We start from the raw sequence: 27908 nt of genomic DNA, 5'->3' as shown, positions 1-27908 counted from the left end.
ACTTTTGACACAGATTAACTAACCTAAAGCTGTTTTCTACATTTTGAAGCACTGCCCTTAGGGAATTTCTAGACTTAGAGGCAAGGGCAGTTTTTTATGCCCCCTCTACACTGCCAAATTGGGGTTCATAACTTTACAGTTTATATGCCCACAATCATTCACTGCCAACTGATTCTTTAACGGGTGCACTCGCTGAGGCTAATTTGGGGGCCACAACTGTTGGTCCATAAGGAGACTCAAGCAAGAAGTACAAAAGGGAGACTGTTCACCTAACAGATCAGAAAAAAGGAAGTTTGCAGGTGTCTCTGGGTGAGATTGTGGGGAACTGTTGCAACTGTTAACAGGTATCCACAGAAGTATCTTGCCAATGCCCTTGCATTCAAAATGTGCCCAAAGCCACAAGGGACCCCCTTGAGGTGACCAGGATCAGAGGCAGTCTCTTCCCTGGAAACTGAGACGCCCCCTGCCCTGACCCCTCCTGATCCCAACACGAGCCCCTCCTTGACCTGTAGCATCTTGGGCCCTGCAATAGCCTCCGAACCTGACACCGAATGATTGTCCCATGAGAGCCTGTCAGCTCTTCGTACCGGGAAGGAACAAATCTGCAAGGCAGGTCAACCTTTGTAAATACTCTCGGCCTCTTTCCACACGGAGCTGAGCCAACTGTCCCTCCTGACCCTCCAAACAGGAGGAAAGTCACTTATGTGTGTCTAGTTCTTCAAAATCAGAGAGCCAGTGGTTTTAACAATCATCATTTCTTGGGGATGTGGGAAAGGTGGGACTGATTTCTCCTCCAAAATCCTGGGCCGGAGCTGTGCTGAGTGGTCCATGACTTCCAGGCCAGAGTGCTGGTGCAATTCTCAAAGGTTGGAAGAGAGGCTGTCAGGATGCCAATAGGGTATCTGCCTAGTCTCTTCCCCTCCTCTACATGAACTTCAGTAGCATGCCAAAATGTACCTTTGCTTCCTGGTGACCTGAAGGCTGTATGGCCTCCAAAGACTCCAGGAAACAGACACACCCTCCTGCATTTCCAGGAGGCAGGAAAACAGTGTCCTTGACAAAGGACTTCCCAGCTCCCCTCACGGAGCCTTCAATGTGAGAACAGGGGCTGGAGGCTGGAGTCCCTCCTCCATAAGCCTGGGAGGGAGCAATCCAGCTCCAGTCCTGCAGCCTGTCCTTCATGCATTCAAGAAATCATGTCTGATTGCCCATGGTGTCAGACATTGTTCTAAGACTTGATACCCTCACTACAACGCATGTGACGCATCTTATCCTACTACAGACAGGGAACCAAAGCACAAGGCTCATGGTTCCATCGCTAAAGAGGCTAAGCCAAGATCCAAACCCAAGCAGCCAAGCTGGTGTCCTTGTCTTAGAAAACTGTCCTCAATATTTAATATTACATACTGTCTATTTTTTTAAAATCTCAACTTTTCTAGAGTTGACATTCCAGTGGGGCGAACGGTTAGCTTGTCAGTCATGTCTAAGATACCATGAACAAAACTAAAGTAGGTCAAGCAGAGACAGTGGGGAAGGAGCAGACCTCTGGAGGGAACATGGACCACCGGGAGGAAGGGAACAGAATCATTCAAAAAAAATGAGAGGGAATTCCTTGGTGTTCCAGTGGTTAGGACTCCACACTTCCATTGCAGGGGTCACGGGTTCAATCCCTGGTTGGGGAACTAAGATCCTGCAAGCCACCTGGTGTGGCCAAAAAATTTAATGGAAACAAGTGAGGGGCCTCCCTCGTGGTGCAGTGTTTTAGAGTGCGCCTGCCGATGCAGGGGACATGGGTCCATGCCCCGGTCCAGGAAGATCCCACATGCCTCGGAGCGTCTGGGCCCATGAGTCATGGCCGCTGAGCCTGCGCGTTCAGAGCCTGTGCTCTGCAACGGGAGAGGCCACAACAGTGAGAGGCCTGCGTACCGCAAAACAAACAAACAACAACAACAAAAAAACAAGTGAGACGTGTTCTTGGCAGAGCAAAAATAAAAGCCCTGAAGTGGTAACAAGACGGTTTGTTTGAGGGGCAGCTAAAGGATACGGATGTGCAGCAGAGATGCAGGCAGATGGCACGTTACACAGGGCGTTCTACGTCAGGGCCAGAAGCTTGGATTAGCTTAGCTGGAAAACTTTGGAGAATTTTGGAGTTCCTTTTGCAGGAGGGGCCATCTGATTAACGTTGTAAGCATTAAGTCTGGCAGAGGAGCAGACTGTGAGATGACTAAAAGAGACCCCCCTGAGGCCTGATAGGAGCTTCTTTCAGTAGTTCTGGCAAGGCAGGTTGGTGCTGGGGTGGGGTGGGCAGCTGGACCGGGTACAGGTGCAGGAGGGGCTCAGGTTGGAAGTCCAGTTGACTGGGCTCCAGCAGGGAGTCCTTTTGGGTGCACAGGCATCAAGGACGGCTTCTAGTTTGGGCCTGAACCACTGGCCCAAATGCTGGGGCTATTCATTTACGGAGTGAGAACGAGAACGGCTGTCTGATGGACGGGCCACATGCCTCCAGCAGAAAATGGCTCCTTGCTGGTTTCTCCCCCATTTTTGTTCAATTGCTCCAAAAGATAGTCAACACTTGTTTCTGCTGTGATGCTCGCTCTAAGTACCCTACGTAAATCTCACAACTTCGCATGAGGTCAGATGCTATTATCTTCAATTTAGAACCTGAGCAGGGAGAGAGGGTAGGAGGGTGAATGTGGCTAAGGTCATAGGGCCAGAAAGCTCCCTGAGGGGATTCATTCCGGCTTGTGAACTACCAGGCTGGTCTCTACTGGGGAAAACTGTAGCCCCCGTTCTGATGGCCTCTCTACCCTCAGGAGTGAGCCCCACCTATGGTAATGCTTCCTCCACCCTAATCCCACTTACCCTTCGGAGGCCAGGGCAACAATTCTGTAAGTGTGGTGGAGAATTCCAGAGACCATGACAAGGGGTCTGTGTGAGGCTCTCCTTTCCTGTATACCTATCTGTGAGGCTGACTTTTCCTCAGGCTCCAACCTAAATAATGTGCAGCAGGAGGCTGAATGCAAACGAGCACCCAGACAGCAGGCTCCAGTTTAGTTTACAAGGCTATGAAACCCTCAGTGCCAGAAGATCACATCTCTCCTAGGTTGTCTGAGTTTTCGGTCAGAGCTGCATCTCAGAACTTGACTCCTAGACTCTTCCTTGTTCTCTCCAGACCCTTTTTCCCCCTGTGCTCCGGAACCTCTTTCTAGCCTTAGGGGTTTCACTAAGGGTTAAGCTCCAGGGCCACCTCACCTGTGATGTTATCTCCAACACCTCAACTACACATCAAGACACAACAAGAAACTGCTTAAAATTTTATTCTGTAATTAGCAACCTTGGGGGGAAGGACATGAGGACTTAAAGGCAGAGGCAGAGACCAGAAACCTGCTGGGTGTTCCTTGTCAGGCTGGCGCAGAGCTTGAACCAGACCCCCTGCAGCTCTGGCTGCAGCCTCCTCTCCACCGGTTGGTCTGGCTGCAAACTGGCTTCCCTTCATCCGAGGAGCTAGGTCGAGCGAATTCGTGGCTTCCTCAGGTTGCAGCATCCCTGCACCAGAAAGCCACAGCAGGCAAGTGTGAGGGGAGAGGGTAAGAGCCTGAACGGTTCTCTGCCTCCTTCCAAGGTTCCTTTCCGGGACTTCCCCGCTAGGCGTCCTGGGCCTGGGATTCTCGGGAACCTCAGAACCTGGGGCCTACTGGGCTCATTCCAACATGGCGGGTGGGGAGGCCCCGCCCCAGGAGGCCAGCCCCGGCCACCTCTCACAGCCTTACTCCAGGGTCCCTAGGACCGAGGGCCGGCACTGCCAAGGAGACTGGGGCACAGCCTGGACACAGAGGCCTCCCCGGGTGGGTGCTGGCCGAGGTGCTGTTGGTGGTTGCCCGGAGGGGATAGTTAGGGAGGGGTGAGGAGGGCTGCAGGGGAGGGAGCCAGGCCGCCTGCACAGGCAGGTCCAGGGCACCTGGTCATGAGGCCTCTCAACCTGCTTGTGCTGCTGGCGGTGCCGCTAGGCCACGGACTGGAGCATCCACTTGGTCTGGAACTTGCACAAGTAAGAGCCGTAAACCATGACTTCGGCGTCGTCCGAGGTTTCCAGACCCTTCATCTGGAGCATGACTGTGCCCACCTGCTCGACGAATGGGATTCGAGATCCGTCGGGGCCTGTTTAGGCGAGAAAATGAGCGCTCGGGCCCAGGAGGGCCGGGGCACCCGGGTCAGGACTGGGCTCACTCACCGAACACGGCTTCCAGAAGCCCCGTCTGGACCTGGAACACCTCGGGCTCCTTCAAGACTTCGGGAGCCCCCACCCAAGGTGGGATGTCGTTCCGCTTGGGCAGCTTCCCCATCTTCAGGGCGTCTAAACAAAACCCTGCCTGGAGCTGGGACCTAGACTGGGTGGAACGATGCTTCCGGCGGAAAGTTAAGTACCTGGGCGGGCCACGCCCCACGGCCCTGGCCAACCCGCATCCAGGCCACGCCACGCCCCATCCAGGCCCCGCCCCCGGTCCGCTCCCGGCCCAGCAGTGCAATCCCGCACTCGCCACGCCCCACACGTCCCGCGCCGCCTTGGTTTCCGGTTGACTGTCCAGGGCCCTTCCCCGCCCCACCTCCGGCTCCCGAGCGCGGGTGAGCCCAGCTGTCTCCGAGTTGACTCGGGCTCCCACCTGCTTTGACTCGTTTCCTCTGCACCAAAATCCCTTCACCTTGGGAGTGAGTGGGGAGACGGCGCTAGAAACCCTTGTTATTCTAGAAACAGTGGCTGGGCCTGAACCTCGCAAAGCAGTACAGGTTTGGGGGTGCGACGGCCACCCAGCTGCCAAATCGAGTCCCTGCCTTCCCCGTTCCAAAGGAGGGTGTGTCTTCCCTTGGCCTAAGGGAGCCGGACTCCAGGACTTCACTGCAGGGCGACCCCTGCAACTTCAGGGATCTGAGGGGTCGCTCCGGCCACTTAACAAAGAGGAAAACGAGATTCCGATATTCATTTTCTTCCAGGGTCCTGATGGGGGCTCTGAAGTGCCCCACGGTTCACGTTCCTTGAATCCCCTGAGTCTGGAACTTTGGAATCTACCCGGATTTTGAAGCTCACGTGGCCTACACTATGTGGTCCGGCCTTCAGGCCCTAAACAAACTTGTTTTATTCATTTAAAAAACAGATTGCTGGGTTTCCCTGGTGGTAAAGTAGTTGAGAATCTGCCTGCCAATGTAGAGGACAGGGATTCGTGCCCCGGTCTGGGAAGATCCCACATGCCGCGGAGCGGCTAGGCCCGTGAGCCATGGCCGCTGAGCCTGCACGTCCGGAGCCTGTGCTCCGCAACGGGAGAGGCCACAACAGTGAGAGGCCCGCGTACCGCAAAAAAAAAAAAACACTCCAAGAGTGAACCTTGATGTAAACTATGGACTTTCTCAGTGCTAATTACATGTCAATGTAGACTCATCTCTTTCTAACAGATTACCTCTCTGGTTGACTGAAAAAAAGAAAATGCACAACGTGAGAGGTGTGAGTTAAGTTTTATTTGGGGCAAATGAGAACTACAGCCCGCGAGACAGCCTCTCAGGTAGCTTTGAGGAACTGCACCAAAGAGGTATTGGAGGAGACAGGATATATAGGAGTTTCTGTTGAAAAAAAAAAAATGTAGCTGAGCATCAGAAGACTACCACTAATAACAAAAAACAGACATCTCACGTTAGCGATATTAGTGCTTTTCTCTGGATGGCAAGATGTAAGAGTCTGGGCTCACTGGAATTATTCCGTTGAGATGCACCTTACCTGTTGTGAAGTGAAATTTGCATTTCATTGCAAGACAAGAAAAATTTAAACACAAAAAAGCTTCTGTGCCCTTTGGCCTCCTCTCTCCCCTCTGCTCTGCATCTCAGCATCGTGTATCAGCAATATGCATCAGCGGAGCTCCCCCATCTGCAGAAATACCCGCTCAACCATAAAGAGCAACATTCTCCCAAGATCACTGGGACAACTCTTTAAAAGGTAACATTCCTTCTTGATCTCCATAAGGGAGTCACATGGCCTTTAGATCTGGATTGTGTAAACTCTCAATAATACCTCATTTGATGTACAGCCTTACGTCAAAAAAAAAAAACATATAACTGTGCCTTGACTTTTTTTTTCTTTTTAGTTTTATTTTTTTGGCTGCACCATGCAACATGTGGGATCTTACTTTCCCCACCAGGGATCGAACCCACACCCTCTGCAGTGGTTGTGTTGCCCTTTCGCTTACCCTTGGCGGAAAATTGATCAAGAGCTTCAAACTCAAAAAAAAGGACCACCACAAGACAACCATTTTTTTTTAACCTTCAGGTTACTATTTCCAAAATTTTTCTATGTATTTGCTCAAAGTCTTGTGTTGCTTAGGATTTTTATTATTTATTTATTTATTTATTTATTTATTTATTAGTGCTGAAAAATCTTCAGTCCAGGGCATGCATGGAATTTATAGCACAGTCTTAAATTTCCAAGCTTGATACTTTTGACACAGATTAACTAACCTAAAGCTGTGTTCTACATTTTGAAGCACTGCCCTTAGGGAATTTCTAGACTTAGAGGCAAGGGCAGTTTTTTATGCCCCCTCTACACTGCCAAATTGGGGTTCATAACTTTACAGTTTATATGCCCACAATCATTCACTGCCAACTGATTCTTTAAAGGGTGCACTGGCTGAGGCTAATTTGGGGGCCACAACTGTTGGTCCATAAGGAGACTCAAGCAAGAAGTACAAAAGGGAGACTGTTCACCTAACAGATCAGAAAAAAGGAAGTTTGCAGGTGTCCCTGGGTGAGATTGTAGGGAACTGTTGCAACTGTTATCAGGTATCCAGAAGTATCTTGCCAAGGCCCTTGCATTCAAAATGTGCCCAAAGCCACAAGGGACCCCCTTGAGGTGACCAGGATCAGAGGCAGTCTCTTCCCTGGAAACCGAGAGGCCTCCTGCCCAGACCCCACCTGATCCCAACACGAGCCCCTCCTTGACCTGTAGCATCTTGGGCCCTGCAATAGCCTCCGAACCTGACACCGAATGATTGTCCCATGAGAGCCTATCAGCTCTTCGTACCGGGAAGGAACAAATCTGCAAGGCAGGTCAACCTTTGTAGATACTCTTGGCCTCTTTCCACACGGAGCTGAGCCAACTGTCCCTCCTGACCCTCCAAACAGGAGGAAAGTCACTTACGTGTGTCTAGTTCTTCAAAATCAGAGGGCCAGTGGTTTTAACAATCATCATTTCTTGGGGATGTGGGAAAGGTGGGACTGATTTCTCCTCCAAAATTCTGGGCAGGAGCTGTGCTGAGTGGTCCATGACTTCCAGGCCAGAGTGCTGGTGCAATTCTCAAAGGTTGGAAGAGAGGCTGTCAGGATGCCAATAGGGTACCTGCCTAGTCTCTTCCCCTCCTCTAAATGAACTTCAGTAGCATGCCAAAATGTACCTTTACTTCCTGGTGACCTGAAGGCTGTATGGCCTCCAAAGACACCAGGAAACAGACACACCCTCCTGCATTTCCAGGAGGCAGGAAAACAGTGCCCTTGACAAAGGACTTCCCAGTTCCCCTCACGGAGCCTTCAATGTGAGAACAGGGGCTGGAGGCTGGAGTCCCTCCTCCATAAGCCTGGGAGGGAGCAATCCAGCTCCAGTCCTGCAGCCTGTCCTTCATGCATTCAAGAAATCACGTTTGACTGCCCATGGTGTCAGACATTGTTCTAAGACTTGATATCCTCACTACAATGCATGCGACACATCTTATCCTATTACAGATGGGGAACCAAAGCACAAGGTTCATTGCTCCATCGCTAAAGAGGCTAAGCCAAGATCCAAACCCGAGCAGCCAAGCTGGCGTCCTTTTCTTAGAAAACTGTCCTCAATATGTAATATTACATACTGTCTATTTTTTTTAAATCTCAACTTTTCTAGAGTTGACATTCCGGTGGGGCGAACGGTTAGCTTGTCAGTCGTGTTTAAAGTGCCATGAACAAAATTAAAGTAGGTCAAGCGGAGACAGTGGGGAAGGAGCGGAACTCTGGAGGGAACATGGACCACCAGGAGGAAGGGAACAGAATCATTCAAAAAAAAACGGGAGGGAATTCCCTGGTGTTCCAGTGGTTAGGACTCCGCACTTCCATTGCAGGGGGCACAGGTTCAATCCCTGGTTGGGGAACTAAGATCCTGCAAGCCACTTGGTGTGGCCAAAAAATTTAAAAAAAACAAGCGAGAAGTGTTCTTGACAGAACAAAAATAAAAGCCCTGAAGTGGTAACAAGACGGTTTGTTTGAGGGGCAGCTAAAGGATACGGATGTGCAGCAGAGATGCAGGCAGATGGCACGTTACACAGGGCGTTCTACGTCAGGGCCAGAATCTTGGGTTAGCTTGGCTGGAAAACTTTGGAGAATTTTGGAGTTCCTTTTGCAGGAGGGGCCATCTGATTAACGTTGTAAGCATTAAGTCTGGCAGAGGAGCCGACTGTGAGATGACTAAAAGAGACCCCCCGAGACCTGATAGGAGCCTCTTTCAGTAGTTCTGGCAAGGCAGGGTGGTGCCGGGGTGGGGTGGGCAGCTGGACCGGGTACAGGTGCAGGAAGGGCTCAGGTTGGAAGTCAAGGTGACTGGGCTCGAGCAGGGAGTCCTTTTGGGTGCTCAGGCATCAAGGACGGCTTCTAGTTTGGGCCTGAACCACTGGCCCAAATGCTGGTGCCATTCATTTACTGAGCGAGAACGAGAACGGCTGTCTGATGGATGGGCCACATGCCCCCTGCAGAAAATGGCTCCTTGCTAGTTTTTGTCCCTCATTTTTGTTCACTTGCTCCAAAAGATAGTCAACACTTGTTTCTGGTGTGATGCTCGCTCTAAGTACCCTACGTAAATCTCACAACTTCGCATGAGGTCAGATGCTATTATCTTCAGTTTAGAACCTGAGCAGGGACATGGGGTAGGAGGGTGAATGTGGCTAAGGTCATAGGGCCAGAAAGCTCCCTGGGGGATTCATTCCAGCTTGTGAACTACCAGGCTGGTCTCTACTGGGGAAAACTGTAGCCCCCGTTCTCATGGCCTCTCTACCCTCAGGAGTGAGCCCCACGTACGGTAATGCTTCCTCCACCCTAATCCCACTTACCCTTCGGAGGCCAGGGCAGCAATTCTGTAAGTGTGGTGGAGAATTCCAGAGACCATGTCGAGGGGTCTGTGTGAGGTTCTCCTTTCCTGTATACCTATCGGTAAGGCTGACTTTGCTTCACGCTCCAACCTACATAATGTACAGCAGTAGGCTGAGTGCAAATGAGCACCCAGCAGGCTCCAGTTTAGTTTACAAGGCTATGAAACCCTCAGTGCCAGAAGATCACATCTCTCCTAGGTTGCCTGAGTTTTCGGTCAGAGCTGCATCTCAGAACTTGACTCCTAGACTCTTTTCCCTGTTCTCTCCAGACCCTTTTTCCCCCTGTGCTCCGGAACCTCTTTCTAGCCTTAGGGGTTTCACTAAGGGTTAAGCTCCAGGGCCACCTCACCTGTGATGTTATCTCCAACACCTCAACTACACATCAAGACACAACAAGAAACCACTTAAAAGTTTATTCTGTAATTAGCAACCTTGCGGGGAAGGACATGAGGACTTAAAGGCAGAGGCAGAGACCAGAAACCCGCTGGGTGTTCCTTGTCAGGCTGGCGCAGAGCTTGAACCAGACCCCCTGCAGCTCTGGCTGCAGCCTCCTCTCCACCGGTTGGTCTGGCTGCAAACTGGCTTCCCTTCATCCGAGGAGCTAGGTCGAGCGAATTCGTGGCTTCCTCAGGTTGCAGCATCCCTGCACCAGAAAGCCACAGCAGGCAAGTGTGAGGGGGAGAGGGTAAGAGCCTGAACGGTTCTCTGCCTCCTTCCAAGGTTCCTTTTCGGGACCTCCCAGCTAGGCGTCCTGGGCCTGGGATTCTCGGGAACCTCAGAACCTGGGGCCTACTGGGCTCATTCCAACATGGCGGGTGGGGAGGCCCCGCCCCAGGAGGCCAGCCCCGGCCACCTCTCACAGCCTTACTCCAGGGTCCCTAGGACCGAGGGCCGGCACTGCCAAGGAGTCTGGGGCACAGCCTGGACACAGAGGCCTCCCCGGGTGGGTGCTGGCCGAGGTGCTGTTGGTGGTTGCCCGGAGGGGATAGTTAGGGAGGGGTGAGGAGGGCTGCAGGGGAGGGAGCCAGGCCGCCTGCACAGGCAGGTCCAGGGCACCTGGTCATGAGGCCTCTCAACCTGCTTGTGCTGCTGGCGGTGCCGCTAGGCCACGGACTGGAGCATCCACTTGGTCTGGAACTTGCACAAGTAAGAGCCGTAAACCATGACTTCGGCGTCGTCCGAGGTTTCCAGACCCTTCATCTGGAGCATGACTGTGCCCACCTGCTCGACGAATGGGATTCGAGATCCGTCGGGGCCTGTTTAGGTGAGAAGATGAGCGCTCGGGCCCAGGAGGGCCGGGGCACCCGGGTCAGGACTGGGCTCACTCACCGAACACGGCTTCCAGAAGCCCCGTCTGGACCTGGAACACCTCGGGCTCCTTCAAGACTTCGGGAGTCCCCACCCAAGGTGGGATGTCGTTCCGCTTGGGCAGCTTCCCCATCTTCAGGGCGTCTAAACAAAACCCTGCCTGGAGCTGGGACCTAGACTGGGTGGAACGATGCTTCCGGCGGAAAGTTAAGTACCTGGGCGGGCCACGCCCCGCGCCCCTGGCCAACCCGCATCCAGGCCCCGCCCCGCCCCATCCAGGTCCCGCCCCCGGTCCTGCCCGGCAGTTCAATCCCGCACTCGCCACGCCCCGCACGCCGCGCGCCGCCTTGGTCTCCGGTTGACTGTCTAGGGCCCTTCCCAGCCCCACCTCCGGCTCCCGAGCGCGGGTGGGCCCAGCTGTCTCCGAGTTGACTCGGGCTCCCACCTGCTTTGACTCGTTTCCTCTGCACCAAAATCCCTTCACCTTGGGAGTGAGTGGGGAGACAGCGCTAGAAACCCTTGTTATTCTAGAAACAGTGGCTGGACCTGAACCTCGGCAAGCAGTACAGGTTTGGGGGTGCGACGGCCACCCAGCTGCCCAATCGAGTCCCTGCCTTCCCCGTTCCAAAGGAGGGTGTGTCTTCCCTTGGCCTAAGGGAGCCGGACCCCGGGACTTCACTGCAGGGCGACCCCTGCAACTTCAGGGATCTGAGGGGTCACTCCGGCCACTTAACAAAGAGGAAAACGAGATTCCGATATTCATTTTCTTCCAGGGTCCTGATGGGGGCTCTGAAGTGCCCCACGGTTCACGTTCCTTGAATCCCCTGAGTCTGGAACTTTGGAATCTACCCGGATTTTGAAGCTCACGTGGCCTACACTATGTGGTCCGGCCTTCAGGCCCTAAACAAACTTGTTTTATTCATTTAAAAAACAGATTGCTGGGCTTCCCTGGTGGTAAAGTGGTTGAGAATCTGCCTGCCAATGTAGAGGTCACGGGTTCGTGCCCCGGTCCGGGAAGATCCCACATGCCGCGGAGCGGCTAGGCCCGTGAGCCATGGCCGCTGAGCCTGCGCGTCCGGAGCCTGTGCTCCGCAACGGGAGAGGCCACAGCAGTGAGAGGCCCGCGTACCGCAAAAAAAAAAAAAACACTCCAAGAGTGAACCTTGATGTAAACTATGGACTTTCTCAGTGCTAATTACATGTCAATGTAGACTCATCTCTTTCTAACAGATTACCTCTCTGGTTGACTGAAAAAAAGAAAATGCACAACGTGAGAGGTGTGAGTTAAGTTTTATTTGGGGCAAATGAGAACTACAGCCCGCGAGACAGCCTCTCAGGTAGCTTTGAGGAACTGCACCAAAGAGGTATTGGAGGAGACAGGATATATAGGAGTTTCTGTTGAAAAAAAAAAAATGTAGCTGAGCATCAGAAGACTACCACTAATAACAAAAAACAGACATCTCACGTTAGCGATATTAGTGCTTTTCTCTGGATCGCAAGATGTAAGAGTCTGGGCTCGCTGGAATTATTCCGTTGAGATGCACCTTACCTGTTGTGAAGTGAAATTTGCATTTCATTGCAAGACAAGAAAAATTTAAACACAAAAAAGTTTCTGTGCCCTTTGGCCTCCTCTCTCCCCTCTGCTCTGCATCTCAGCATCGTGTATCAGCAATATGCATCAGCGGAGCTCCCCCATCTGCAGAAATACCCGCTCAACCATAAAGAGCAACATTCTCCCAAGATCACTGGGACAACTCTTTAAAAGGTAACATTCCTTCTTGATCTCCATAAGGGAGTCACATGGCCTTTAGATCTGGATTGTGTAAACTCTCAATAATACCTCATTTGATGTACAGCCTTACGTCAAAAAAAAACACATATAACTGTGCCTTGACTTTTTTTTTCTTTTTAGTTTTATTTTTTTGGCTGCACCATGCAACATGTGGGATCTTACTTTCCCCACCAGGGATCGAACCCACACCCTCTGCAGTGGTTGTGTTGCCCTTTCGCTTACCCTTGGCGGAAAATTGATCAAGAGCTTCAAACTCAAAAAAAAGGACCACCACAAGACAACCATTTTTTTTAACCTTCAGGTTACTATTTCCAAAACTTTTCTATGTATTTGCTCAAAGTCTTGTGTTGCTTAGGATTTTTATTTTTTATTTATTTGTTTATTTATTAGTGCTGAAAAATCTTCAGTCCATGCATGGAATTTATAGCACAGTCTTAAATTTCCAAGCTTGATACTTTTGACACAGATTAACTAACCTAAAGCTGTGTTCTACATTTTGAAGCACTGCCCTTAGGGAATTTCTAGACTTAGAGGCAAGGGCAGTTTTTTATGCCCCCTCTACACTGCCAAATTGGGGTTCATAACTTTACAGTTTATATGCCCACAATCATTCACTGCCAACTGATTCTTTAACGGGTGCACTGGCTGAGGCTAATTTGGGGGCCACAACTGTTGGTCCATAAGGAGACTCAAGCAAGAAGTACAAAAGGGAGACTGTTCACCTAACAGATCAGAAAAAAGGAAGTTTGCAGGTGTCCCTGGGTGAGATTGTAGGGAACTGTTGCAACTATTAACAGGTATCCAGAAGTATCTTGCCAAGGCCCTTGCATTCAAAATGTGCCCAAAGCCACAAGGGACCCCCTTGAGGTGACCAGGATCAGAGGCAGTCTCTTCCCTGGAAACCGAGAGGCCTCCTGCCCAGACCCCACCTGATCCCAACACGAGCCCCTCCTTGACCTGTAGCATCTTGGGCCCTGCAATAGCCTCCGAACCTGACACCGAATGATTGTCCCATGAGAGCCTATCAGCTCTTCGTACCGGGAAGGAACAAATCTGCAAGGCAGGTCAACCTTTGTAGATACTCTCGGCCTCTTTCCACACGGAGCTGAGCCAACTGTCCCTCCTGACCCTCCAAACAGGAGGAAAGTCACTTACGTGTGTCTAGTTCTTCAAAATCAGAGAGCCAGTGGTTTTAACAATCATCATTTCTTGGGGATGTGGGAAAGGTGGGACTGATTTCTCCTCCAAAATCCTGGGCAGGAGCTGTGCTGAGTGGTCCATGACTTCCAGGCCAGAGTGCTGGTGCAATTCTCAAAGGTTGGAAGAGAGGCTGTCAGGATGCCAATAGGGTATCTGCCTAGTCTCTTCCCCTCCTCTACATGAACTTCAGTAGCATGCCAAAATGTACCTTTGCTTCCTGGTGACCTGAAGGCTGTATGGCCTCCAAAGACACCAGGAAACAGACACACCCTCCTGCATTTCCAGGAGGCAGGAAAACAGTGTCCTTGACAAAGGACTTCCCAGCTCCCCTCACGGAGCCTTCAATGTGAGAACAGGGGCTGGAGGCTGGAGTCCCTCCTCCAAAAGCCTGGGAGGGAGCAATCCAGCTCCAGTCCTGCAGCCTGTCCTTCATGCATTCAAGAAATCACGTTTGACTGCCCATGGTGTCAGACATTGTTCTAAGGCTTGATATCCTCACTACAACGCATGCGACAGATCTTATCCTACTACAGACGGGGAACCGAAGAACAAGGCTCATGGTTCCATCGATAAAGAGGCTAAGCCAAGATCCAAACTCAAGCAACCAAGCCGGCGTCCTTGTCTTAGAAAACTGTCCTCAATATGTAATATTACATACTGTCTATTTTTTTAAATCTCAACTTTTCTAGAGTTGACATTCCGGTGGGGCGAACAGTTAGCTTGTCAGTCATGTTTAAAATGCCATGAACAAAACTAAAGTAAGTGAAGCAGAGACAGTGGGGAAGGAATGTAACTCTGGAGGGAACATGGACCACCAGGAGGAAGGGAACAGAATCATTCAAAAAAAAATGACAGGGAATTCCCTGGTGTTCCAGTGGTTAGGACTCCGCACTTCCATTGCAGGGGACACGGGTTCAATCCCTGGTTGGGGAACTAAGATCCTGCAAGCCACCTGGTGTGGCCAAAAATTTTAATAAAAACAAGTGAGGGGCTTCCCTGGTGGCGCAGTGGTTGAGAGTCCGCCTGCCAATGCAGGGGAAATGGGTTCGTGCCCCGGTCCGGGAAGATCCCGTGTGCCACAGAGCGGCAGGGCCCGGGAGCCATGGTCGCTGAGCCTGCGCGTCCGGAGCCTGTGCTCTGCAACGGGAGAGGCCACAACAGTGAGAGGCCCGCGTACAGCAAAATAAATAAATAAATAAATAAATAAAGCGAGAAGTGTTCTTGGCAGAAGAGCAAAAAATAAAAGCCCTTAAGTGGTAACAAGATGGTTTGTTTGAGGGGCAGCTAAAGGATACGGATGTGCAGCGGAGATGCAGGCAGGTGGCACGTTACACACGGCGTTCTACGTCAGGGCCAGGAGCTTGGGTTAGGTTGGCTGGAAAGCTTTGGAGAATTGTGGAGTTCCTTTTGCAGGAGGGGCCATCTGATTAACGTTGTAAGCATTAAGTCTGGCAGAGGAGCCGACTGTGAGATGACTAAAAGAGACCCCCCTGAGACCTGATAGGAGCCTCTTTCAGTAGTTCTGGCAAGGCAGGGTGGTGCCGGGGTGGGGTGGGCAGCTGGACCGGGTCCAGGTGCAGGAGGGGCTCAGGTTGGAAGTCAAGGTGACTGGGCTCGAGCAGGGAGTCCTTTTGGGTGCTCAGGCATCAAGGACGGCTTCTAGTTTGGGGCCTGAACCACTGGCCCAAATGCTGAGGCCATTCATTTACCGAGTGAGAACGAGAACGGCTGTCTGATGAACGGGCCACATGCCTTTTGCAGAAAATGGCTCCTTGCTGGTTTTTCTCCCTCATTTTTGTTCAATTGCTCCAAAAGGTAGTCAACACTTGTTTCTGGTGTGATGCTTGCTCTAAGTACCCTACGTAAATCTCACAACTTCGCATGAGGTCAGATGCTATTATCTTCAGTTTAGAACCTGAGCAGGGAGAGAGGGTAGGAGGGTGAATGTCATAGGGTCAGAAAGCTCCCTGAGGGGAGTCATTGCGGCTTGTGAACTACCAGGCTGGTCTCTACTGGGGAAAACTGTAGCCCCCGTTCTGATGGCCCCTCTACCCTCAGGAGTCACCCCCACCTATGGTAATGCTTCCTCCACCCTAATCCCACTTACCCTTCGGAGGCCAGGGCAGCAATTCTGTAAGTGTGGTGGAGAATTCCAGAGACCATGACAAGGGGTCTGTGTGAGGTTCTCCTTTCCTGTATACCTATCTGTAAGGCTGAATTTTCCTCACGCTCCAACCTACATAATGTGCAGCAGGAGGCTGAATGCAAACGAGCACCCAGACAGCAGGCTCCAGTTTAGTTTACAAGGCTATGAAACCCTCAGTGCCAGAAGATCACATCTCTCCTAGGTTGCCTGAGTTTTCGGTCAGAGCTGCATCTCAGAACTTGACTCCTAGACTCTTTTCCCTGTTCTCTCCAGACCCTTTTTCCCCCTGTGCTCCGGAACCTCTTTCTAGCCTTAGGGGTTTCACTAAGGGTTAAGCTCCAGGGCCACCTCACCTGTAATGTTATCTCCAACACCTCAACTACACATCAAGACACAACAAGAAACCACTTAAAAGTTTATTCTGTAATTAGCAACCTTGGGGGGAAGGACATGAGGACTTAAAGGCAGAGGCAGAGACCAGAAACCCGCTGGGTGTTCCTTGTCAGGCTGGCGCAGAGCTTGAACCAGACCCCCTGCAGCTCTGGCTGCAGCCTCCTCTCCACCGGTTGGTCTGGCTGCAAACTGGCTTCCCTTCATCCGAGGAGCTAGGTCGAGCGAATTCGTGGCTTCCTCAGGTTGCAGCATCCCTGCACCAGAAAGCCACAGCAGGCAAGTGTGAGGGGGAGAGGGTAAGAGCCTGAACAGTTCTCTGCCTCCTTCCAAGGTTCCTTTTCGGGACCTCCCAGCTAGGCGTCCTGGGCCTGGGATTCTCGGGAACCTCAGAACCTGGGGCCTACTGGGCTCATTCCAACATGGCGGGTGGGGAGGCCCCGCCCCAGGAGGCCAGCCCCGGCCACCTCTCACAGCCTTACTCCAGGGTCCCTAGGACCGAGGGCCGGCACTGCCAAGGAGTCTGGGGCACAGCCTGGACACAGAGGCCTCCCCGGGTGGGTGCTGGCCGAGGTGCTGTTGGTGGTTGCCCGGAGGGGATAGTTAGGGAGGGGTGAGGAGGGCTGCAGGGGAGGGAGCCAGGCCGCCTGCACAGGCAGGTCCAGGGCACCTGGTCATGAGGCCTCTCAACCTGCTTGTGCTGCTGGCGGTGCCGCTAGGCCACGGACTGGAGCATCCACTTGGTCTGGAACTTGCACAAGTAAGAGCCGTAAACCATGACTTCGGCGTCGTCCGAGGTTTCCAGACCCTTCATCTGGAGCATGACTGTGCCCACCTGCTCGACGAATGGGATTCGAGATCCGTCGGGGCCTGTTTAGGTGAGAAGATGAGCGCTCGGGCCCAGAAGGGCCGGGGCACCCGGGTCAGGACTGGGCTCACTCACCGAACACGGCTTCCAGAAGCCCCGTCTGGACCTGGAACACCTCGGGCTCCTTCAAGACTTCGGGAGTCCCCACCCAAGGTGGGATGTCGTTCCGCTTGGGCAGCTTCCCCATCTTCAGGGCGTCTAAACAAAACCCTGCCTGGAGCTGGGACCTAGACTGGGTGGAACGATGCTTCCGGCGGAAAGTTAAGTACCTGGGCGGGCCACGCCCCGCGCCCCTGGCCAACCCGCATCCAGGCCCCGCCCCGCCCCATCCAGGTCCCGCCCCCGGTCCTGCCCGGCAGTTCAATCCCGCACTCGCCACGCCCCGCACGCCGCGCGCCGCCTTGGTCTCCGGTTGACTGTCTAGGGCCCTTCCCAGCCCCACCTCCGGCTCCCGAGCGCGGGTGGGCCCAGCTGTCTCCGAGTTGACTCGGGCTCCCACCTGCTTTGACTCGTTTCCTCTGCACCAAAATCCCTTCACCTTGGGAGTGAGTGGGGAGACAGCGCTAGAAACCCTTGTTATTCTAGAAACAGTGGCTGGACCTGAACCTCGGCAAGCAGTACAGGTTTGGGGGTGCGACGGCCACCCAGCTGCCCAATCGAGTCCCTGCCTTCCCCGTTCCAAAGGAGGGTGTGTCTTCCCTTGGCCTAAGGGAGCCGGACCCCGGGACTTCACTGCAGGGCGACCCCTGCAACTTCAGGGATCTGAGGGGTCACTCCGGCCACTTAACAAAGAGGAAAACGAGATTCCGATATTCATTTTCTTCCAGGGTCCTGATGGGGGCTCTGAAGTGCCCCACGGTTCACGTTCCTTGAATCCCCTGAGTCTGGAACTTTGGAATCTACCCGGATTTTGAAGCTCACGTGGCCTACACTATGTGGTCCGGCCTTCAGGCCCTAAACAAACTTGTTTTATTCATTTAAAAAACAGATTGCTGGGCTTCCCTGGTGGTAAAGTGGTTGAGAATCTGCCTGCCAATGTAGAGGTCACGGGTTCGTGCCCCGGTCCGGGAAGATCCCACATGCCGCGGAGCGGCTAGGCCCGTGAGCCATGGCCGCTGAGCCTGCGCGTCCGGAGCCTGTGCTCCGCAACGGGAGAGGCCACAGCAGTGAGAGGCCCGCGTACCGCAAAAAAAAAAAAAACACTCCAAGAGTGAACCTTGATGTAAACTATGGACTTTCTCAGTGCTAATTACATGTCAATGTAGACTCATCTCTTTCTAACAGATTACCTCTCTGGTTGACTGAAAAAAAGAAAATGCACAACGTGAGAGGTGTGAGTTAAGTTTTATTTGGGGCAAATGAGAACTACAGCCCGCGAGACAGCCTCTCAGGTAGCTTTGAGGAACTGCACCAAAGAGGTATTGGAGGAGACAGGATATATAGGAGTTTCTGTTGAAAAAAAAAAAATGTAGCTGAGCATCAGAAGACTACCACTAATAACAAAAAACAGACATCTCACGTTAGCGATATTAGTGCTTTTCTCTGGATCGCAAGATGTAAGAGTCTGGGCTCGCTGGAATTATTCCGTTGAGATGCACCTTACCTGTTGTGAAGTGAAATTTGCATTTCATTGCAAGACAAGAAAAATTTAAACACAAAAAAGTTTCTGTGCCCTTTGGCCTCCTCTCTCCCCTCTGCTCTGCATCTCAGCATCGTGTATCAGCAATATGCATCAGCGGAGCTCCCCCATCTGCAGAAATACCCGCTCAACCATAAAGAGCAACATTCTCCCAAGATCACTGGGACAACTCTTTAAAAGGTAACATTCCTTCTTGATCTCCATAAGGGAGTCACATGGCCTTTAGATCTGGATTGTGTAAACTCTCAATAATACCTCATTTGATGTACAGCCTTACGTCAAAAAAAAACACATATAACTGTGCCTTGACTTTTTTTTTCTTTTTAGTTTTATTTTTTTGGCTGCACCATGCAACATGTGGGATCTTACTTTCCCCACCAGGGATCGAACCCACACCCTCTGCAGTGGTTGTGTTGCCCTTTCGCTTACCCTTGGCGGAAAATTGATCAAGAGCTTCAAACTCAAAAAAAAGGACCACCACAAGACAACCATTTTTTTTAACCTTCAGGTTACTATTTCCAAAACTTTTCTATGTATTTGCTCAAAGTCTTGTGTTGCTTAGGATTTTTATTTTTTATTTATTTGTTTATTTATTAGTGCTGAAAAATCTTCAGTCCATGCATGGAATTTATAGCACAGTCTTAAATTTCCAAGCTTGATACTTTTGACACAGATTAACTAACCTAAAGCTGTTTTCTACATTTTGAAGCACTGCCCTTAGGGAATTTCTAGACTTAGAGGCAAGGGCAGTTTTTTATGCCCCCTCTACACTGCCAAATTGGGGTTCATAACTTTACAGTTTATATGCCCACAATCATTCACTGCCAACTGATTCTTTAACGGGTGCACTCGCTGAGGCTAATTTGGGGGCCACAACTGTTGGTCCATAAGGAGACTCAAGCAAGAAGTACAAAAGGGAGACTGTTCACCTAACAGATCAGAAAAAAGGAAGTTTGCAGGTGTCTCTGGGTGAGATTGTGGGGAACTGTTGCAACTGTTAACAGGTATCCACAGAAGTATCTTGCCAATGCCCTTGCATTCAAAATGTGCCCAAAGCCACAAGGGACCCCCTTGAGGTGACCAGGATCAGAGGCAGTCTCTTCCCTGGAAACTGAGACGCCCCCTGCCCTGACCCCTCCTGATCCCAACACGAGCCCCTCCTTGACCTGTAGCATCTTGGGCCCTGCAATAGCCTCCGAACCTGACACCGAATGATTGTCCCATGAGAGCCTGTCAGCTCTTCGTACCGGGAAGGAACAAATCTGCAAGGCAGGTCAACCTTTGTAAATACTCTCGGCCTCTTTCCACACGGAGCTGAGCCAACTGTCCCTCCTGACCCTCCAAACAGGAGGAAAGTCACTTATGTGTGTCTAGTTCTTCAAAATCAGAGAGCCAGTGGTTTTAACAATCATCATTTCTTGGGGATGTGGGAAAGGTGGGACTGATTTCTCCTCCAAAATCCTGGGCCGGAGCTGTGCTGAGTGGTCCATGACTTCCAGGCCAGAGTGCTGGTGCAATTCTCAAAGGTTGGAAGAGAGGCTGTCAGGATGCCAATAGGGTATCTGCCTAGTCTCTTCCCCTCCTCTACATGAACTTCAGTAGCATGCCAAAATGTACCTTTGCTTCCTGGTGACCTGAAGGCTGTATGGCCTCCAAAGACTCCAGGAAACAGACACACCCTCCTGCATTTCCAGGAGGCAGGAAAACAGTGTCCTTGACAAAGGACTTCCCAGCTCCCCTCACGGAGCCTTCAATGTGAGAACAGGGGCTGGAGGCTGGAGTCCCTCCTCCATAAGCCTGGGAGGGAGCAATCCAGCTCCAGTCCTGCAGCCTGTCCTTCATGCATTCAAGAAATCATGTCTGATTGCCCATGGTGTCAGACATTGTTCTAAGACTTGATACCCTCACTACAACGCATGTGACGCATCTTATCCTACTACAGACAGGGAACCAAAGCACAAGGCTCATGGTTCCATCGCTAAAGAGGCTAAGCCAAGATCCAAACCCAAGCAGCCAAGCTGGTGTCCTTGTCTTAGAAAACTGTCCTCAATATTTAATATTACATACTGTCTATTTTTTTAAAATCTCAACTTTTCTAGAGTTGACATTCCAGTGGGGCGAACGGTTAGCTTGTCAGTCATGTCTAAGATACCATGAACAAAACTAAAGTAGGTCAAGCAGAGACAGTGGGGAAGGAGCAGACCTCTGGAGGGAACATGGACCACCGGGAGGAAGGGAACAGAATCATTCAAAAAAAATGAGAGGGAATTCCTTGGTGTTCCAGTGGTTAGGACTCCACACTTCCATTGCAGGGGTCACGGGTTCAATCCCTGGTTGGGGAACTAAGATCCTGCAAGCCACCTGGTGTGGCCAAAAAATTTAATGGAAACAAGTGAGGGGCCTCCCTCGTGGTGCAGTGTTTTAGAGTGCGCCTGCCGATGCAGGGGACATGGGTCCATGCCCCGGTCCAGGAAGATCCCACATGCCTCGGAGCGTCTGGGCCCATGAGTCATGGCCGCTGAGCCTGCGCGTTCAGAGCCTGTGCTCTGCAACGGGAGAGGCCACAACAGTGAGAGGCCTGCGTACCGCAAAACAAACAAACAACAACAACAAAAAAACAAGTGAGACGTGTTCTTGGCAGAGCAAAAATAAAAGCCCTGAAGTGGTAACAAGACGGTTTGTTTGAGGGGCAGCTAAAGGATACGGATGTGCAGCAGAGATGCAGGCAGATGGCACGTTACACAGGGCGTTCTACGTCAGGGCCAGAAGCTTGGATTAGCTTAGCTGGAAAACTTTGGAGAATTTTGGAGTTCCTTTTGCAGGAGGGGCCATCTGATTAACGTTGTAAGCATTAAGTCTGGCAGAGGAGCAGACTGTGAGATGACTAAAAGAGACCCCCCTGAGGCCTGATAGGAGCTTCTTTCAGTAGTTCTGGCAAGGCAGGTTGGTGCTGGGGTGGGGTGGGCAGCTGGACCGGGTACAGGTGCAGGAGGGGCTCAGGTTGGAAGTCCAGTTGACTGGGCTCCAGCAGGGAGTCCTTTTGGGTGCACAGGCATCAAGGACGGCTTCTAGTTTGGGCCTGAACCACTGGCCCAAATGCTGGGGCTATTCATTTACGGAGTGAGAACGAGAACGGCTGTCTGATGGACGGGCCACATGCCTCCAGCAGAAAATGGCTCCTTGCTGGTTTCTCCCCCATTTTTGTTCAATTGCTCCAAAAGATAGTCAACACTTGTTTCTGCTGTGATGCTCGCTCTAAGTACCCTACGTAAATCTCACAACTTCGCATGAGGTCAGATGCTATTATCTTCAATTTAGAACCTGAGCAGGGAGAGAGGGTAGGAGGGTGAATGTGGCTAAGGTCATAGGGCCAGAAAGCTCCCTGAGGGGATTCATTCCGGCTTGTGAACTACCAGGCTGGTCTCTACTGGGGAAAACTGTAGCCCCCGTTCTGATGGCCTCTCTACCCTCAGGAGTGAGCCCCACCTATGGTAATGCTTCCTCCACCCTAATCCCACTTACCCTTCGGAGGCCAGGGCAACAATTCTGTAAGTGTGGTGGAGAATTCCAGAGACCATGACAAGGGGTCTGTGTGAGGCTCTCCTTTCCTGTATACCTATCTGTGAGGCTGACTTTTCCTCAGGCTCCAACCTAAATAATGTGCAGCAGGAGGCTGAATGCAAACGAGCACCCAGACAGCAGGCTCCAGTTTAGTTTACAAGGCTATGAAACCCTCAGTGCCAGAAGATCACATCTCTCCTAGGTTGTCTGAGTTTTCGGTCAGAGCTGCATCTCAGAACTTGACTCCTAGACTCTTCCTTGTTCTCTCCAGACCCTTTTTCCCCCTGTGCTCCGGAACCTCTTTCTAGCCTTAGGGGTTTCACTAAGGGTTAAGCTCCAGGGCCACCTCACCTGTGATGTTATCTCCAACACCTCAACTACACATCAAGACACAACAAGAAACTGCTTAAAATTTTATTCTGTAATTAGCAACCTTGGGGGGAAGGACATGAGGACTTAAAGGCAGAGGCAGAGACCAGAAACCTGCTGGGTGTTCCTTGTCAGGCTGGCGCAGAGCTTGAACCAGACCCCCTGCAGCTCTGGCTGCAGCCTCCTCTCCACCGGTTGGTCTGGCTGCAAACTGGCTTCCCTTCATCCGAGGAGCTAGGTCGAGCGAATTCGTGGCTTCCTCAGGTTGCAGCATCCCTGCACCAGAAAGCCACAGCAGGCAAGTGTGAGGGGAGAGGGTAAGAGCCTGAACGGTTCTCTGCCTCCTTCCAAGGTTCCTTTCCGGGACTTCCCCGCTAGGCGTCCTGGGCCTGGGATTCTCGGGAACCTCAGAACCTGGGGCCTACTGGGCTCATTCCAACATGGCGGGTGGGGAGGCCCCGCCCCAGGAGGCCAGCCCCGGCCACCTCTCACAGCCTTACTCCAGGGTCCCTAGGACCGAGGGCCGGCACTGCCAAGGAGACTGGGGCACAGCCTGGACACAGAGGCCTCCCCGGGTGGGTGCTGGCCGAGGTGCTGTTGGTGGTTGCCCGGAGGGGATAGTTAGGGAGGGGTGAGGAGGGCTGCAGGGGAGGGAGCCAGGCCGCCTGCACAGGCAGGTCCAGGGCACCTGGTCATGAGGCCTCTCAACCTGCTTGTGCTGCTGGCGGTGCCGCTAGGCCACGGACTGGAGCATCCACTTGGTCTGGAACTTGCACAAGTAAGAGCCGTAAACCATGACTTCGGCGTCGTCCGAGGTTTCCAGACCCTTCATCTGGAGCATGACTGTGCCCACCTGCTCGACGAATGGGATTCGAGATCCGTCGGGGCCTGTTTAGGTGAGAAGATGAGCGCTCGGGCCCAGGAGGGCCGGGGCACCCGGGTCAGGACTGGGCTCACTCACCGAACACGGCTTCCAGAAGCCCCGTCTGGACCTGGAACACCTCGGGCTCCTTCAAGACTTCGGGAGTCCCCACCCAAGGTGGGATGTCGTTCCGCTTGGGCAGCTTCCCCATCTTCAGGGCGTCTAAACAAAACCCTGCCTGGAGCTGGGACCTAGACTGGGTGGAACGATGCTTCCGGCGGAAAGTTAAGTACCTGGGCGGGCCACGCCCCGCGCCCCTGGCCAACCCGCATCCAGGCCCCGCCCCGCCCCATCCAGGTCCCGCCCCCGGTCCTGCCCGGCAGTTCAATCCCGCACTCGCCACGCCCCGCACGCCGCGCGCCGCCTTGGTCTCCGGTTGACTGTCTAGGGCCCTTCCCAGCCCCACCTCCGGCTCCCGAGCGCGGGTGGGCCCAGCTGTCTCCGAGTTGACTCGGGCTCCCACCTGCTTTGACTCGTTTCCTCTGCACCAAAATCCCTTCACCTTGGGAGTGAGTGGGGAGACAGCGCTAGAAACCCTTGTTATTCTAGAAACAGTGGCTGGACCTGAACCTCGGCAAGCAGTACAGGTTTGGGGGTGCGACGGCCACCCAGCTGCCCAATCGAGTCCCTGCCTTCCCCGTTCCAAAGGAGGGTGTGTCTTCCCTTGGCCTAAGGGAGCCGGACCCCGGGACTTCACTGCAGGGCGACCCCTGCAACTTCAGGGATCTGAGGGGTCACTCCGGCCACTTAACAAAGAGGAAAACGAGATTCCGATATTCATTTTCTTCCAGGGTCCTGATGGGGGCTCTGAAGTGCCCCACGGTTCACGTTCCTTGAATCCCCTGAGTCTGGAACTTTGGAATCTACCCGGATTTTGAAGCTCACGTGGCCTACACTATGTGGTCCGGCCTTCAGGCCCTAAACAAACTTGTTTTATTCATTTAAAAAACAGATTGCTGGGCTTCCCTGGTGGTAAAGTGGTTGAGAATCTGCCTGCCAATGTAGAGGTCACGGGTTCGTGCCCCGGTCCGGGAAGATCCCACATGCCGCGGAGCGGCTAGGCCCGTGAGCCATGGCCGCTGAGCCTGCGCGTCCGGAGCCTGTGCTCCGCAACGGGAGAGGCCACAGCAGTGAGAGGCCCGCGTACCGCAAAAAAAAAAAAAACACTCCAAGAGTGAACCTTGATGTAAACTATGGACTTTCTCAGTGCTAATTACATGTCAATGTAGACTCATCTCTTTCTAACAGATTACCTCTCTGGTTGACTGAAAAAAAGAAAATGCACAACGTGAGAGGTGTGAGTTAAGTTTTATTTGGGGCAAATGAGAACTACAGCCCGCGAGACAGCCTCTCAGGTAGCTTTGAGGAACTGCACCAAAGAGGTATTGGAGGAGACAGGATATATAGGAGTTTCTGTTGAAAAAAAAAAAATGTAGCTGAGCATCAGAAGACTACCACTAATAACAAAAAACAGACATCTCACGTTAGCGATATTAGTGCTTTTCTCTGGATCGCAAGATGTAAGAGTCTGGGCTCGCTGGAATTATTCCGTTGAGATGCACCTTACCTGTTGTGAAGTGAAATTTGCATTTCATTGCAAGACAAGAAAAATTTAAACACAAAAAAGTTTCTGTGCCCTTTGGCCTCCTCTCTCCCCTCTGCTCTGCATCTCAGCATCGTGTATCAGCAATATGCATCAGCGGAGCTCCCCCATCTGCAGAAATACCCGCTCAACCATAAAGAGCAACATTCTCCCAAGATCACTGGGACAACTCTTTAAAAGGTAACATTCCTTCTTGATCTCCATAAGGGAGTCACATGGCCTTTAGATCTGGATTGTGTAAACTCTCAATAATACCTCATTTGATGTACAGCCTTACGTCAAAAAAAAAAAACATATAACTGTGCCTTGACTTTTTTTTTCTTTTTAGTTTTATTTTTTTGGCTGCACCATGCAACATGTGGGATCTTACTTTCCCCACCAGGGATCGAACCCACACCCTCTGCAGTGGTTGTGTTGCCCTTTCGCTTACCCTTGGCGGAAAATTGATCAAGAGCTTCAAACTCAAAAAAAAGGACCACCACAAGACAACCATTTTTTTTTAACCTTCAGGTTACTATTTCCAAAATTTTTCTATGTATTTGCTCAAAGTCTTGTGTTGCTTAGGATTTTTATTTTTTATTTATTTATTTATTTATTAGTGCTGAAAAATCTTCAGTCCAGGGCATGCATGGAATTTATAGCACAGTCTTAAATTTCCAAGCTTGATACTTTTGACACAGATTAACTAACCTAAAGCTGTGTTCTACATTTTGAAGCACTGCCCTTAGGGAATTTCTAGACTTAGAGGCAAGGGCAGTTTTTTATGCCCCCTCTACACTGCCAAATTGGGGTTCATAACTTTACAGTTTATATGCCCACAATCATTCACTGCCAACTGATTCTTTAAAGGGTGCACTGGCTGAGGCTAATTTGGGGGCCACAACTGTTGGTCCATAAGGAGACTCAAGCAAGAAGTACAAAAGGGAGACTGTTCACCTAACAGATCAGAAAAAAGGAAGTTTGCAGGTGTCCCTGGGTGAGATTGTAGGGAACTGTTGCAACTGTTATCAGGTATCCAGAAGTATCTTGCCAAGGCCCTTGCATTCAAAATGTGCCCAAAGCCACAAGGGACCCCCTTGAGGTGACCAGGATCAGAGGCAGTCTCTTCCCTGGAAACCGAGAGGCCTCCTGCCCAGACCCCACCTGATCCCAACACGAGCCCCTCCTTGACCTGTAGCATCTTGGGCCCTGCAATAGCCTCCGAACCTGACACCGAATGATTGTCCCATGAGAGCCTATCAGCTCTTCGTACCGGGAAGGAACAAATCTGCAAGGCAGGTCAACCTTTGTAGATACTCTTGGCCTCTTTCCACACGGAGCTGAGCCAACTGTCCCTCCTGACCCTCCAAACAGGAGGAAAGTCACTTACGTGTGTCTAGTTCTTCAAAATCAGAGGGCCAGTGGTTTTAACAATCATCATTTCTTGGGGATGTGGGAAAGGTGGGACTGATTTCTCCTCCAAAATTCTGGGCAGGAGCTGTGCTGAGTGGTCCATGACTTCCAGGCCAGAGTGCTGGTGCAATTCTCAAAGGTTGGAAGAGAGGCTGTCAGGATGCCAATAGGGTACCTGCCTAGTCTCTTCCCCTCCTCTAAATGAACTTCAGTAGCATGCCAAAATGTACCTTTACTTCCTGGTGACCTGAAGGCTGTATGGCCTCCAAAGACACCAGGAAACAGACACACCCTCCTGCATTTCCAGGAGGCAGGAAAACAGTGCCCTTGACAAAGGACTTCCCAGTTCCCCTCACGGAGCCTTCAATGTGAGAACAGGGGCTGGAGGCTGGAGTCCCTCCTCCATAAGCCTGGGAGGGAGCAATCCAGCTCCAGTCCTGCAGCCTGTCCTTCATGCATTCAAGAAATCACGTTTGACTGCCCATGGTGTCAGACATTGTTCTAAGACTTGATATCCTCACTACAATGCATGCGACACATCTTATCCTATTACAGATGGGGAACCAAAGCACAAGGTTCATTGCTCCATCGCTAAAGAGGCTAAGCCAAGATCCAAACCCGAGCAGCCAAGCTGGCGTCCTTTTCTTAGAAAACTGTCCTCAATATGTAATATTACATACTGTCTATTTTTTTTAAATCTCAACTTTTCTAGAGTTGACATTCCGGTGGGGCGAACGGTTAGCTTGTCAGTCGTGTTTAAAGTGCCATGAACAAAATTAAAGTAGGTCAAGCGGAGACAGTGGGGAAGGAGCGGAACTCTGGAGGGAACATGGACCACCAGGAGGAAGGGAACAGAATCATTCAAAAAAAAACGGGAGGGAATTCCCTGGTGTTCCAGTGGTTAGGACTCCGCACTTCCATTGCAGGGGGCACAGGTTCAATCCCTGGTTGGGGAACTAAGATCCTGCAAGCCACTTGGTGTGGCCAAAAAATTTAAAAAAAACAAGCGAGAAGTGTTCTTGACAGAACAAAAATAAAAGCCCTGAAGTGGTAACAAGACGGTTTGTTTGAGGGGCAGCTAAAGGATACGGATGTGCAGCAGAGATGCAGGCAGATGGCACGTTACACAGGGCGTTCTACGTCAGGGCCAGAATCTTGGGTTAGCTTGGCTGGAAAACTTTGGAGAATTTTGGAGTTCCTTTTGCAGGAGGGGCCATCTGATTAACGTTGTAAGCATTAAGTCTGGCAGAGGAGCCGACTGTGAGATGACTAAAAGAGACCCCCCGAGACCTGATAGGAGCCTCTTTCAGTAGTTCTGGCAAGGCAGGGTGGTGCCGGGGTGGGGTGGGCAGCTGGACCGGGTACAGGTGCAGGAAGGGCTCAGGTTGGAAGTCAAGGTGACTGGGCTCGAGCAGGGAGTCCTTTTGGGTGCTCAGGCATCAAGGACGGCTTCTAGTTTGGGCCTGAACCACTGGCCCAAATGCTGGTGCCATTCATTTACTGAGCGAGAACGAGAACGGCTGTCTGATGGATGGGCCACATGCCCCCTGCAGAAAATGGCTCCTTGCTAGT

At 51.7% G+C, this 27908-nt stretch overlaps 4 protein-coding genes across 4 annotated transcripts; all 4 read right to left on the bottom strand.

Annotated features, from left to right (window-relative positions):
- Positions 1-4003: 4003 nt before the first annotated feature.
- Positions 4004-4343, bottom strand: LOC307061219 (developmental pluripotency-associated 5 protein-like; the record flags this gene model as incomplete). Its single annotated transcript, XM_079716263.1, has 2 exons — positions 4004-4158; positions 4232-4343. 2 exons carry the CDS (start codon positions 4341-4343, stop codon positions 4004-4006), a joined length of 267 nt encoding a protein of 88 aa, XP_079572389.1.
- A 5904-nt stretch (positions 4344-10247) lies between these two features.
- Positions 10248-10587, bottom strand: LOC307061217 (developmental pluripotency-associated 5 protein-like; the record flags this gene model as incomplete). Its single annotated transcript, XM_079716261.1, has 2 exons — positions 10248-10402; positions 10476-10587. The coding sequence occupies 2 exons, from the start codon at positions 10585-10587 to the stop codon at positions 10248-10250; spliced, it is 267 nt and encodes an 88-aa protein (XP_079572387.1).
- A 6110-nt stretch (positions 10588-16697) lies between these two features.
- Positions 16698-17037, bottom strand: LOC307061216 (developmental pluripotency-associated 5 protein-like; the record flags this gene model as incomplete). The annotated part of the gene is made up of 2 exons (XM_079716260.1): positions 16698-16852; positions 16926-17037. 2 exons carry the CDS (start codon positions 17035-17037, stop codon positions 16698-16700), a joined length of 267 nt encoding a protein of 88 aa, XP_079572386.1.
- Positions 17038-23152: 6115 nt separating this feature from the next.
- Positions 23153-23492, bottom strand: LOC307061215 (developmental pluripotency-associated 5 protein-like; the record flags this gene model as incomplete). Its single annotated transcript, XM_079716259.1, has 2 exons — positions 23153-23307; positions 23381-23492. 2 exons carry the CDS (start codon positions 23490-23492, stop codon positions 23153-23155), a joined length of 267 nt encoding a protein of 88 aa, XP_079572385.1.
- Between the last annotated feature and the right edge of the window lie 4416 nt (positions 23493-27908).

The sequence above is a fragment of the Hyperoodon ampullatus genome, assembly GCF_949752795.1.
Source record: "Hyperoodon ampullatus genome assembly, chromosome: 12".
Taxonomy (NCBI): domain Eukaryota; kingdom Metazoa; phylum Chordata; class Mammalia; order Artiodactyla; family Ziphiidae; genus Hyperoodon; species Hyperoodon ampullatus.
This window is presented reverse-complemented; position numbering and strand designations above follow the sequence as displayed.